General features: G+C 39.0%; 1 protein-coding gene across 4 annotated transcripts in view; it reads right to left on the bottom strand.

Annotated features, from left to right (window-relative positions):
* The window catches only part of CCAR1 (cell division cycle and apoptosis regulator 1), a 28277-nt gene extending 23838 nt beyond the window's left edge, over positions 1-4439 (bottom strand). Inside the window, exons 1-4 of one of the 4 annotated variants that reach the window (XM_053388448.1) lie at positions 4294-4437; positions 3164-3315; positions 2892-3012; positions 819-991 (exon numbers count right to left, since the gene is read on the bottom strand). In XM_053388448.1, the coding sequence (XP_053244423.1) occupies positions 819-991; positions 2892-2964 (246 nt within the window). In that variant the 5' untranslated portion in view covers positions 2965-3012; positions 3164-3315; positions 4294-4437. Of the gene's footprint in view, positions 1-818; positions 992-2891; positions 3013-3163; positions 3316-4293 lie in introns of all 4 variants that reach the window. The other 3 variants (XM_053388449.1, XM_053388450.1, XM_053388447.1) reach the window with 3 other exon arrangements.
* Positions 4440-12971: the final 8532 nt, after the last annotated feature.

Here is a 12971-nt window from a genome sequence, read left to right as displayed (position 1 = left end):
TTTAATATATAAATAGAACTGGATCAGGACACAAGTCATTGCTTGCCAGTACTATGCATCAAGAAATCACCAGCATCGTTTGGCTGGGAACATCAAACTAATTGCTTTTGCAACAGGCAAATGTTTCTTCTTTTCCTCAAGAATAAAAGCAATGTGAGGGCTGTGGTACTTTCAGTGACATCATCACGTAGCCAAATCCAATCATTGCTATAGTGAAGATCATACTGTGAGGAACGAAATTATGCTATAGCAGCAGCATTTCATGTTTGAGAGTTTTGTATAAAGCGGCTAACAAATAATAATAATAATAACCATGAACATACTTAAGAACTAGGGAAAGCCACTAAGGGGTATGCGAATGTGTTTAGGTACTTGCCAAATCCCTTGAAAACCTACCTTTCTCCAAAAATGTTTTAAGCATTAAAATTTGACGCATCACTAGTTTTTACTCTAGTTTACAGAATTGTGATTTAGTGTTTTATTAGCTTTTCCAACGTCTTTTTGGGTACCCATTGTTAGAGAAAGACACTAACAAATAACATTTGTCCCTACTAAACCGATTTCCCTATTTCTGAGGGTATGTGATATTTTGAGAACACCAAACAGAGGCTCAAGTGTAATGACTACAAGAAAGCCCTAGACACGACAGACTACATAAAAACTATATAACATTCAGTATCTAAACAATAGTAAAGTCATTTCACAAATAAAAATCTCAAAGCAGATTATAAAGTTTATCTGAACCTCGGCTTGTTTTACTGAAGTTGCCACTCACTGGCTGCACAAAAACAGGAGTCAGCAGATGCAGTTCCATTTACCTGCTGTAATGCGGCTGCTGCGGCTGCAGCTTGCTGTTGTAAAGCAGCTGTTTGACTGAGTTGATAGTTTGTTGGTGTCTGAGTACTGAGGCCTGCTGCTGCTAATGCAGTTTGTTGTGTATATATTGTAGGAGATGCTCCAAGTAAGGATGGTTGCTGAACACCAAGAGCAGCTGAAAATGTAGGATTTAAGCATTAGGACATCTTAGTTTGGGGTGGGTGGGTAGTACAGTCTTATCATGGTCAAACATGGGGTTTAACAGCACTAAGGATTTCCTCCTGTAAGTCAGAGCTTGTGGGGAAATGGCTCTTCCTTGCACCCCAATATACAGCACATGCACTTTTTATATAGGAGCTACTGTTCAAATGCAGAAAAGGTTCAACTTTACTTTAGTTTAGAGCCAAATAATATTATAGCTCATGTTTACTACATGTGGCTGAACACACACAGTTGGCAGGATAGATCCAAAGCAACAAAGCAATGGAGTCTTCAGCAACTCTTCACTTGGAACATAAAACTGAGAGCAATAATAAAAACCTAGCCTTAAAACTAATAGGTATATTCAGTTATAGGAAATTAAGGATGGAGTATGCTTTATGCCAAGACTTCTTGGTGTGCCAGATCACAGGCCATTTTCAAACCACATTGCAGACTTAATGATCTGATGCTAAATATAGATGAATTCTGGATCTTTTGAAGCCATGGAAGAAACATTTTGAGGAAAATAAATGCAATACTGGCTGATGTATCAAACTGTAACTTAACCATTTAAAGATATAATGTGCTACTTAACAATTAACAAAACAGTATATGATATAAATCATTCTGCATTTATTCAAACAATTGTTACAAAATATATGTAGAATAAAAATGGAGCTGAAAACTGATGCACCATAAGAGTATGCAAGCAGCTGCTATTGCCAGCTGATAGATGCAGCAGGGGAGGGAAGAAGAGAAACTATAACATGGTAAATAACATGGTATATTAATTGGGCTTAGTATCAGCATCTAGGCCTCATCTTGATCATGGAAGAGAAGCTGCACATGCTTAGAGGGGAAAGCCCAAAAATAATTATGCAATTAACAATTTCATTTCATTTCAGGCCTCACAGTTTAAACTGCTCATTCTCAAATTTTACTGGTCCTTCAAGCTTCTGTAATTTAGATCTCATTCAATTTTATTTCCATCTTACCTAAGGGTACCAACAGAAAGCAACGTATCATTTGTAAAGTGACCATATATTAGACCAACTCTGATGTGTTCAGCTAAGCATTCTTAGCCTTGAACTTCATGCTCCAAACTCTTAACACTTACAGAAACTTTGAAAACAGAGTTGGAAAAATACCAGCTGAAGGCCCAAGTCTGTAAAAATTATCAGGTTCTTCCCTTTGAAGCAGCAAAAAACCACCATAGGAACAAGGAAGAAAGCCATGCTTCTGAAGAAATGTAGCATTCCTGTTTTAATAAATTGCTTGAATGTGGTATACTGCAAAGCATAGTTGGCTCAACAACTAACAAAATATGCTACTTACTATTCAAGCTAAATCCAGTCTCTGTATAACAGGGGCACCAATATGTTAATACATGATGTATTCAAAGCAAATTTCTTGCCCTTTTCATATAAACACAATGCTACATTTAAGAACTGCTGAGTTTTAGGGATGTCACCTAGATAAAATTATTAAATCCACATATATAGGCATATGAAAAATAAATACTACTAAAGAAAAAAGCACACCATCTTTATGATAATGCATATGTATGTGGCAAAATCTTAGAAGAAGCATTCCTCATCTGTCACATCAGAATAAATTATTCATTTAAGGTGTTCGATGGAATGCATTTTTAATGAACTTATTAAAAAATATTTTTTAAAAAGTAGTTCTGCTAATTAAACAGGATCACCTTGTTGGCTGGAAAAAGCATTTTAATCAATCCAATTTATCAATTAAAACCTTTTGAACTATTCATTTTATTTTGGTTTCCTCTGACAAAAAGTATGAAATCTTGCAGAATGTCAGATTGAAGCTAAGGCAGAAGTTACTGGTTAAAAAGAAATATAAACGCTGACCTGGCTGAGATACTGCAGTGGCTGTAAACTGGGTAGCCCAAGGGGGATTCTTCTGTCCTCCAAACTGAGCCATGGCGAGCGACAAAATTCTTTTACTGTTTTAGTCTTCTACAACTGTGACCTATCAAAATAAATAACTTTATGAAAGCCATCCCTACACTTAAAATATTTTAATGCAAGTGTATTCCAGATTAGACAGACTGGTTTTCAATGTGTGATGTGGCAAATAACGTCTTAAAGTAAATTAACAGTAGTACAATTATTAAACTAACCTTTGGTTGGGGAGGATTGCACAAAAGTCACAGGCAAATAAACACCTGGATGTTCTAAGTAAATGCATAAAGAAACCTGGTTTGTGACAAAAGTTCAATACGCAGCTGTAACCAAGACTTCTAGAAGCTCATCTTTCAAGGTGTGGATGCATCTGCAACATAATATGGCACCTTACCAAGAGCAGCGCAATCGCTTTGTTCACAGAAGTTTAACTGACTTGCAGACTTTAAAATGGCACCGCAGTTAAAGAACAGGTCTTTGCACTGTAAATATCAACGATTGTGAACCTAGGGGAGTCCAGAGACTGGAGCTGCTGCGCGAAAGAGCAGGGGGGAATACCAGGTATACTGAAACACTTAGCCTGAGACAGAAACGGAGACCGCATTTCAAAGCAATATGTATTCGGAGAATAAAGATGAAAAGCAATCTCTTGAAAACGGAAGTTTCCCGATAAGTTAGCGCGGGAGAGAGAAAAAGCAACGTCCACGAGAAACCTGCACGTAGGCAGACCGAGGTCGCGAGCACCTGACAGCCAGCTTAACTGAGCTCAGTCCGACTCGCTTCTTAGCAATCACACGTCCAATTGTCCTGTGTGAACCACTTGCAAAGAAAACCTCACCGGCAGGATGGAAGATATATTGTATTTAATAGGCTACGTTGTGGGGGGGGGGGCCGACACAAACAAGGCCTACAAATGAGGAACGAGAGAATACGAGTGGAGGAAATTCACGGAGTGAAACAAAGAAGTAACTATTGGGTGGCTCTCGCGCTCCCCATGCATGCGAGGCACGCGGGGTGGGGGTCGAGAAGAGGTGGATGGAGGGCGGGCGGGGACACAGACAAGAGGCCTTTGAGGGCGAAACTGCAAGCCAGCTCGCTCGCTCTTCCTCCTCAGGTGGAGGGACAGGGGCCCGAGGAGAAAGCAGAGCGGGAGACGCGCCTCCTCCTCCTCTCCCGCAACAACAATGAGCGGCAGAGGCCTGCCTGCCGCCCGGGAGAAGAGCCTCCCTCTCTCGCATTGCCCAGCCCGCCCAAGGGCCGCTGTCGGAAACCTCAAGGCTCGTCACTTCTTAAACGGCCAACCCGGCCTCGGCGCCTTTGACGCGCCTCAACCCCGACGACCCTTTACCTGGCGCGGGCCGAATGAGGACTCACAGGGGCCATTTCAAACTCCTCCGGCACATTCCCCACCCCCTCCGACACCCCGCGCACACGGATAATCGAGGCACGGCGCATGCGTCGAAGTGGAGCGCGAGCGCGGACGGGTCGGAGGGGGCGATTCACTCGGGCGCCGCGCACCTCGGTGACGTCTCGAAGTGAGATTTCTCCGCCCCTCCCTCGTACACGTGCTCCGGGAAGATGGGGTCGCCGTCTCCAAAACAAGGAAGGGAAGTAACGGCGCGCATGCGTCAAGGGAAGCCCCCCCCCTCCCCTAACGATCGAGAAGCGAATAATCCTATGTGGAAAGCCGTCATTCGATTTGCATTACGTCGTATTCCGTCGCCACTTTGCTTGGCGGGTCATAACAGCAGCGCCATCTTACTGTAGAGTAGGCACCTTGAAGGAATGTCGAGGTTGAAAGGTCCGGGCCTAAAGAAGCGCCTGAGATTCTGCGCTGCCATGAGGCAAACAGAAACGCTTCCTGACGCCCGCTGCCTACCTGAAGCTCAGAATGCACCCCAAGCGTTGAAAAACCACGAGCCCAAAATAGAAAACGAAATGTTACTGCTTTAATATTTATATGTTTGGACCAATCTTATAAATTTCCAGTGCTCAAATGCGCAGTGTCACGCCATGGGAATACTTCACATTTTCTCTCCAACCGCCAATACTGTAGTTTAATTATTTCAGGTACAGTTAGAAATGTCACTTTAAATGAAAGCTGGTGGGTTATCCAGTGTTGAGCGTTCCGTTGACTAAAACAGAACTAAACGCCACAAGACGACAACAAAAGAACAAACCACACTGATTTCTGCCACAATATTAATTACTGTATCAGCAACAGGAATACGGTTTTATTTTGAAAGCACTTAACTACAAGAGACACCCAAAACAAGCATTAGTTGCGAAACGTGCTTATTTTTGCCAGCTATTTAACTCTTTAACGGCAGAGGACCTGTACCAGATGAAGAAAAAATCTCAGCCAATATAAATGCCACAAAGCATAATAGTACAGCTTTTCAGGACAAGCAGCTGGTTCATCTGTCAAAGGAGTCACCCTTAGGGAATCAACAAGATTTCAATTTGTGGTTTCCTCCCCTAAAATAATCCAAAATAACTGATCAATTGTGTTTAGCTTCTGTGCAATAGAATAGTGCAAGTGTGAAAATTAATTAAGCAATTAAGAAAGAAGAGAACATTGTTAATCACAAACTTCCAACAGTGAAACCATATCCTGTCTTATCTTTCCAAAGCTAAAAAGCAATTTAAATTAAAATATTTAAAGAGTGGCGTACTATGCAATAATCCTGTTGATGCTCCTGAACTTTGCATTGGCTTTTGATGTCCTGGACAGGCTGGATGGGTCAGAGTTTGGAAAGAAGATGGTGCTAGAGAGCTACAGTTCCACTTATTGCCATCTATTGCTATGGGACCTTGCACTGTTCTGCCATGTCTCCCAACATGTTTTGAGGTGACTTCAAATACAGATGACACTCATCTCTATTTAGAAATGTAGAAAACTGCCTGGGTGAGTAATATTTTACTAATACTAGTAATGCTTCACTAGACTGGGCTACACTCCCTCAAAGAAACAAGCTAGAGTCTGGGGTGCTCCTTGACCCATCTGTGTTTTTGGAGGTACACACTGCCCCTGTGGCACAGTTTGGAACGATAACAATATCAGGACACCTCTATTGTAGCCGCTTACATGGACAGAGATACCCTGACCTCAGCAATCCATGCCCTAGTAACTTGATTACCTGCTAATAACAGATTAATGTGCTATAATATATTGGGCTCCCTTTGAAGACTCTTTGGAAACTGCAATTAGGCTATAATACATTATACCTGGAAAGCATAAGTGCTGGTTTTGATTTCCAAAAGCTTGGTTCCAGGATACTTTAACACTGCTTGTTTTCACATTTGTCTGCATGTATACCAAGATACTCAACTGAGGTGTGGTGGGTAACTACAGCGGTAAAGGCCTACTTAGTGGTGGCACCTTAACTGCAGCATGCTTTCCCCAGGAGAACTTGCCTGGTGTGTCATTTCAGCACCAGATGAAGCCCTTTTAATTTTCCCAAGGTTTTAAATAGTCTGCAAATTGTTTTTAGGCTAATTTTGTGTTTGCTTTATTTCTTATGTCTTATGTTTTAATTCTTTGTTTTTTTAAGTTCCTAAAGTAATTGTGCCTTTAACAGGAGCTTCAGATGCAGAAATCACTAGGAGTAGCTTCCACTCCAGACACTGAGGTGGAATTAAGTTGCATCTGCTAATGCCTGCAGATGAAACTGCTGTTAAAAGCACAGGAGCAGATAAAAGTGGGGAAAGGGCAATCTTACCTGTAGCTTAGCTTCAAGCTATTACTAAGATGCATTTGTATGAATGGATAAAGTGCTCCTTTGCTGTGTGTACTATCCTTCAGAAGAGAAAATGCCCAAGAAATATAGAAAATAAAAAATTAAGACAATCAAGTGCAAAATAGAAGTATAAAATTTATTTGAAACCATCCACAATGTTCTGTGTTATCAGAAATGATACACTTTGTAATAATATTTTTTTTTGGAAAAAAAATCATGACAAAAATTTAAAATATATTTTCAATGACAGCAATTTATCTTGCCTTTTTAGGACATTTTTAAAGGAACATTTAAAAGTTTAAACAGATATGACACATACAAGAAAAAAACCAAGAAAAACAAAAACAAAAAACCAGAACAGACCATCTCCACAACAATAATTTTTACACATATGTTTCAATACAATTTAAATGCATCTTGCTACATAAACATGAAATAATGTACAACAACTGCTGTGCACCAAAAAGAGTAGCTTAGTAAGATCTTTCAAGTAACATGCAGTCAAAACTTACGTCTTCAAGTACTGCTGGTAAGCGTTCCCTTGTCTGCAGAGAATATTCAAATATATTTTCCCCCACCCAATGAAATGAAGTAGCTTTAATCCTTTTTCCTGTAAGTATTGTGAAATAGTGAAGTGCTTTCCTCCCATTTATTAGTAACTTAAAATAATGGTAAATGATAAAAATGTATTTGCCTTTTCATTTTTCAACCACTAGATCATCTAAATACAGTAGAATGTTAGAGGGAAAATCCACCAAAATCAAAGTTAGATCTGTTGAAAAATAAATATTGTAAGCACCCCAGTTTAAAAAAACAACAACACACTACACACAAGAAACAATACAATACAGGGAATATTAGTCAACAACAGCTCAAGTTTCTTCTGCTTGAGCATAATGCATTTTCCTATTTTTGTTTTTAGGCTACTGAAACTGAATTTTTGAACATGTCTGCTGTGATTATTTTATGTATTACATTTTGGATACAATCCGGTGAGATTAGTCACAACTAATTCTTAATGAAATCAATGGGACATGCAACCTGATTATGCATTTTTAGTCAGAAGCATACTAGAAAGGAAGTCCCACTGAACACAATCTAATTCACTTCCAAACAAACATGCTTAAGCCTACGCACATTTAGCTGGAAGAAAGCACCTTTTAACTCAATGGGGCTAGCTTCTGAGTAGATATGCATAAAGTTATTCTATAACCTCACTGATTTTATTGACACCAAGGCTGTAGTCCTGTGCACAATTTACTCCCGTGTAATCCTCACTGAACTCAGTAGAATTTAGTTATGAGTAAACATTTACTGGATTAGATTGCATAACTGCATTCTTAAATTTACTTAATTTAATTCAGTGGTACATTTCTGAATAAATATGCCTAAGACTGCAGCTTTTACTAGATTGCACCCTTGGTTTCTGATTACCATAGCCATAATATAGTAAACCCCTTTATTCACACAGCAGCATTTCTGCTTTTCTAAACAGCATTCCTCCAACTCCCCTACTCTCCTGATCAAGCTACTTTTGAAATTTGAGGCAAGAAGGTCCTCTAGATCACAGTTGTACTTCTGACATATTTTTGCAATGTGAAGATTTATTAAAAAAGACAAAAAAGACAGCACTTCAAAAACTGGAACTATAAGGTCTTAAAATGTCTAACATCAAAATGTTTTGTTGCAACTACAATGAACATTAGATTTGTAATATTTTACAAAGCATTACCAGCCTATCTGGCTTCAACATCTTGGGCACTAGCTACATTCAGCATTGAAGGACACAACAGACAGAATCTCAAAGCTGCCATGTTTTGCTATAACTCTAAAATGGCATTCACAAATGCAAGAACATTGTATAGTCTTGCTAAACTGCAAACATTTATTAAATATTGATATACTATATAGCAGAAACCCAACTATCATAATTGCTTAATTAAAGCGTGTCTGTGTAGCTACATAGCGTTGTAACACTAGGCTTCTTTTTAAATGATCTTTGATTACCCTAACATTTCAGATGCCTCTCAAGCCAGCTTGTATTTGCAGCCTATGCCACTACAACTTTTAATTCTCATTCATAGTGCTGTTTGCTAAATGAAACTATTTTTAGACAACTAGTAGATTTTTGCTCAATTTCATGATTACATTTTGAGGTTCTGAAATGATGGCTGCAATGGCCTGCACATAGAAACAGTTGAGCAAATTGCTAATTTGCTTATAGACAAACGAAATAGCCACTTCCTAGAGTTCCAATCACATAATTGGCTATAAATCCTTCATTTGTGAACTTTTACATATCACAACTACAGGTTTGGGCAATTTATTTTGTTTTCTAGCATCACCATGTTAAGGTGTCAATCCTATAGTTATTTGTGAACACGTGTTAACTACCACTGTTATTAGAATTAACTGAAAATTACCTTCTACAAATGCTGTTTGATTTGCAACAGGGAATGAAGTTGGGTAAAATGCTATTAAAGCTATCTCAGCAGGTCAAGGAGTGTGTAACATAGCTGTTCAATTAAACATTTGCCAAATGCTGAAATGATTCAGCCTTACCACATTCTGCTAGTATTATGACTCCTACCATCCCATGGAACAAATCAGTCAGTCACCCTGTTTTTTCTTACAGAAGGAATTGGGTAAGGTATGTCTACAGCTGCAAACCTATGTTCTGGATAATAAAAATATGTTTATTTTAATATCGCATTTTTCTTGTGTTACGGAACTCAAGATACTGAATATGCTTCCTAGGGAGTCACCGACCCAAGCACTGACCAGGCCCAGATCTGCTTAGCTTCATCCTCAAATTTTCAAAACTGAAACCAACACATAATTGTTGTTACTTGGCCTGTAGTAAAAGAAAGAAAAACTTCAAAGAAAGAATCCTTGATTGATTGCAGAACTGATTTATTTTATTTTTGTTCCCTTGGAGGAATGCTTTTCATTTATACTCCAAATGCCCATTTCACCCTGCAAGACGGACATAAAGAACTGGTGTTTATAAATGAAAATCTGTCTTTATTTTCAGCTTTTGAGAAGAGGCTTATGTTCATTAAATTGAAGCTCATTACATTAGAGAACACTTTTTCATGCTGCAACAGTACTTGTGGTAGTCATGGAGTCCTACGTAAAGCTGCAACAGCACTATTTTGTGTGTGTGGTGTGTATTTTTGAAGGTTTAATTCAATTCTATCAATATACAACACTTGGTTAATTACACTTAAAAGGGGAGTAAGATGAAGATGTGGATTATAGGAGAATACATCTGCTTATAGGGTGAAATTTATTGTGGTAAGCTTTTGGGTAGATAAGAAGCCTCCCATACCTCTTAAGAGATGTTCTTCAATTACCTGACTTTGAAAGGGACAACTCAAGAGCCACTTAAGTATGACTCTGTGGCTCAGGGACTGGGTACAGCAGTAATGTCTGCCATGTCGATGGAGCGCATTGCCAGTAACTCTCCCGGCAAAAGTCATGTTTGCCTTGGCTGCTAGCAATACTCTCCTGGCATGGTCAGGACCACGGTTAGCTGTACAATTCTGAAGTCAGGGAGTTGTCTAGTTACTGGGATGATACAGCCTTATGGTAACATACAGGTAACTGTAGGGCTAAGTGAGTTATAGCAACCTCTTTTTAAATAGTGCCTGGCTTTATGTTGGACTTTGTATGCAACAACAGTGAGCTTCCATATCTTTCTCTAACAAAAAGATATGGTAGTCCTCTGCCAACCCCTCTAGGGAAAGCAGAGCTGGACTGCTTTGGTGGAACTCAAGGGAAGGGATCCCAGGGTGTGCTCTGCTCCTGGTAGAACTCTGACCCAGTTAAGCTTACTCCCTGTTCATCGAGCCTGGACCTGAGCTAGCCTAAGTTTTCTATAAAGGGAGCTTGTCTACACTGGTGGCATGTTGTTGCAAGATTGGCAGCTTTTGATTATTTCATAAAGGATCTAGTTGCATAGCCACTAACTTGGGGCAGGGATGGGGAACATTGTTCTTGGCCAAGTGAGCCTAGTTTGTGCATCACACTAAGTCAGACCAAATGTCTGGAGAAAAATAAAGCATGAGCCCAGTTTTGGGTAACCTGCTAAGCCAAGTCACCATTTAGCTTAGCACGGCGCAGCAAACGCAGTTTCGTATCCTAGTACCCATGAGTTTGGTTTAAGCTATGGGTTGGGCTTAGTGTGATGTACAAACCAGGCTAGTGGCACTCTCTGGTCTTATATTTTTGATGTGGACTCAAATAAAATTGTAACAGAAGTCTCTATGTCTTAAAAGTAGGAGGACCACGTTAACAAGCTCAACTTAGCCAGTGAGTTATCCATCATAATTAGCTTCCTGTAATCATTAATAATATAGAGGTTACTGCTATTACAATATTATGCTAAGACACAGATTTATGTACTGATCTATACAGAGGGTAACACAGAAAAATGGGGGCATTCAAGGAGCCACTCAGATACAGAAAATTTAACATATATGGGCTCCAATCAAGGGAATGATGACTGCACTTAAATCCCACTGAAATCAATTTCATGAGCAACTTAACCCCATTAACTTTTAAGGGATTTAAACACGAATGTTTGCAAGCACAAGCTCAGTATAATTTGTAGAAAAACCAGACACCACAAAGTAACAGCAGCTAGTGAAAACCACCAACAGTTGCCCGATATTGAAGGATCATCAGTCACCATATAGTGCTTCTGTTAAGATCTTTGTTAGCTGCTTCCTTGGGGGAGGAGGCTAAGAAGATCTCTAAGTACTGACCTTCCACATTCCAGGAACATAGAACACTTTTCATAGTAACTGTCTGTAGCAAATCAAAGAAGAATGATTATGTGGGAAAGTGGGTCTCTTTTTTACACATTTAGGTGACCCAACTGCATGTCCCGAATTTCATGTTTTAAGAAATCCTGTTCTAGATAGCATCCTGTTTTTAATTCAGATTGTTGCTGATGCAGGGATGCTTTCAAGTAGGAAGTTTAAGGGTGCACCAAGGTAGCAAGAACAGTTTGTGGAACCTTAAGCAAGATAGCAGTAAAAGCAAAAAAAATCAATGGAGACTTGATAATAGAAGCAGAGTTTTTGTAGAGCATGGTAATGCTAGGCTCTAAGCTTCCTAGTCTGAACTAGTAAAGGAGAACACACAGAATTTATGCACCTGAGACCCTCCCCATATTAACAAATCAGCCAACTATACACCATGTACAAACCTCACTTTACTGCCAATAACATTTTTTTTCTGAGAAATCGGTTGGATGAGCTAGGAATTTAATAAAACAAAATACCACAATTCACAGGACCAAAATGTGATCTATGTATCTCAAGCACTTTGCAGAGCCAAAGCCACTGATAATTTGATCAATAGGAGTTATAGCAAATCAAGGAAAGCATGCATCTTTTACCATTCCATTCCTTTCATTTCCTTGTCTCTAGGCTCCTGAACTAGCTAGCATGGAAGGTCACCAATGAAAGCAATAGGGAGAATCTTAGACTAAACTGCTTTAAAAAGGGATTTGTGTTGCTACAGCAGTCTGAAGATTTTGCTGCTTGTTACAGCCCCAAAGAATCACTATTACAAGACAATAGTATTACAAACCTTTGTAGCTATAAGCTCATTCACAAAATTACATCAATTTCTATGTAAAAATGATAAATATTCTGAAATGCTACAATAAATAGCACACAGCTGTATATACAGTAAGTAGTTGCCAATTTGCACACCGCATGCATGGTTGATACCATCTGCTATTAAAACTGCAGTTAAATCAGATATTATAAAAATGTAGTTGGCTACATTGTATTCTATGTGTAACAGTAATAAGCAAGAGTATTTCATAAATTTATTCAAAAATAATTAAAATATACCACTGAAATCAGATTAAACATTTATTTCTTAATTTCAATAATATATTTTAAATGTTTTGGTAACCTGATGAATCTAATGAAGTTTTATTAGCTGCTAAAAAGGATCATGCACTTCCATCATAAACTCATTATATGGAAGGACAGCCCAATGAAATTAACAGGACTAATTAAAATCAGTGGGACTTCCAAGTAATGGATTTAGCATCAGGTTGATAAGTTACATTTTAAATACATATGGTTTTCCTATTTAGCATTGTCATTTTAAGACCTGCTTTCTTCTCCAAATAGAACAATACATTTTCCACTAGTAGCCATGTCAAAACTATGCAGTTCACCAGAGGTGTTAAGAGATATCCTAATTGGATGGGTCTATCCTGCTCTTAGGGACGCAGGTGGCACTGTGGTCTAAAACCACT

Source organism: Podarcis raffonei, chromosome 5 (genome assembly GCF_027172205.1).
Source record: "Podarcis raffonei isolate rPodRaf1 chromosome 5, rPodRaf1.pri, whole genome shotgun sequence".
Lineage (NCBI taxonomy): Eukaryota > Metazoa > Chordata > Lepidosauria > Squamata > Lacertidae > Podarcis > Podarcis raffonei.
The sequence above is the reverse complement of the archived record's forward strand: the minus strand, read 5'-3'. Positions and strand labels throughout refer to the sequence as shown.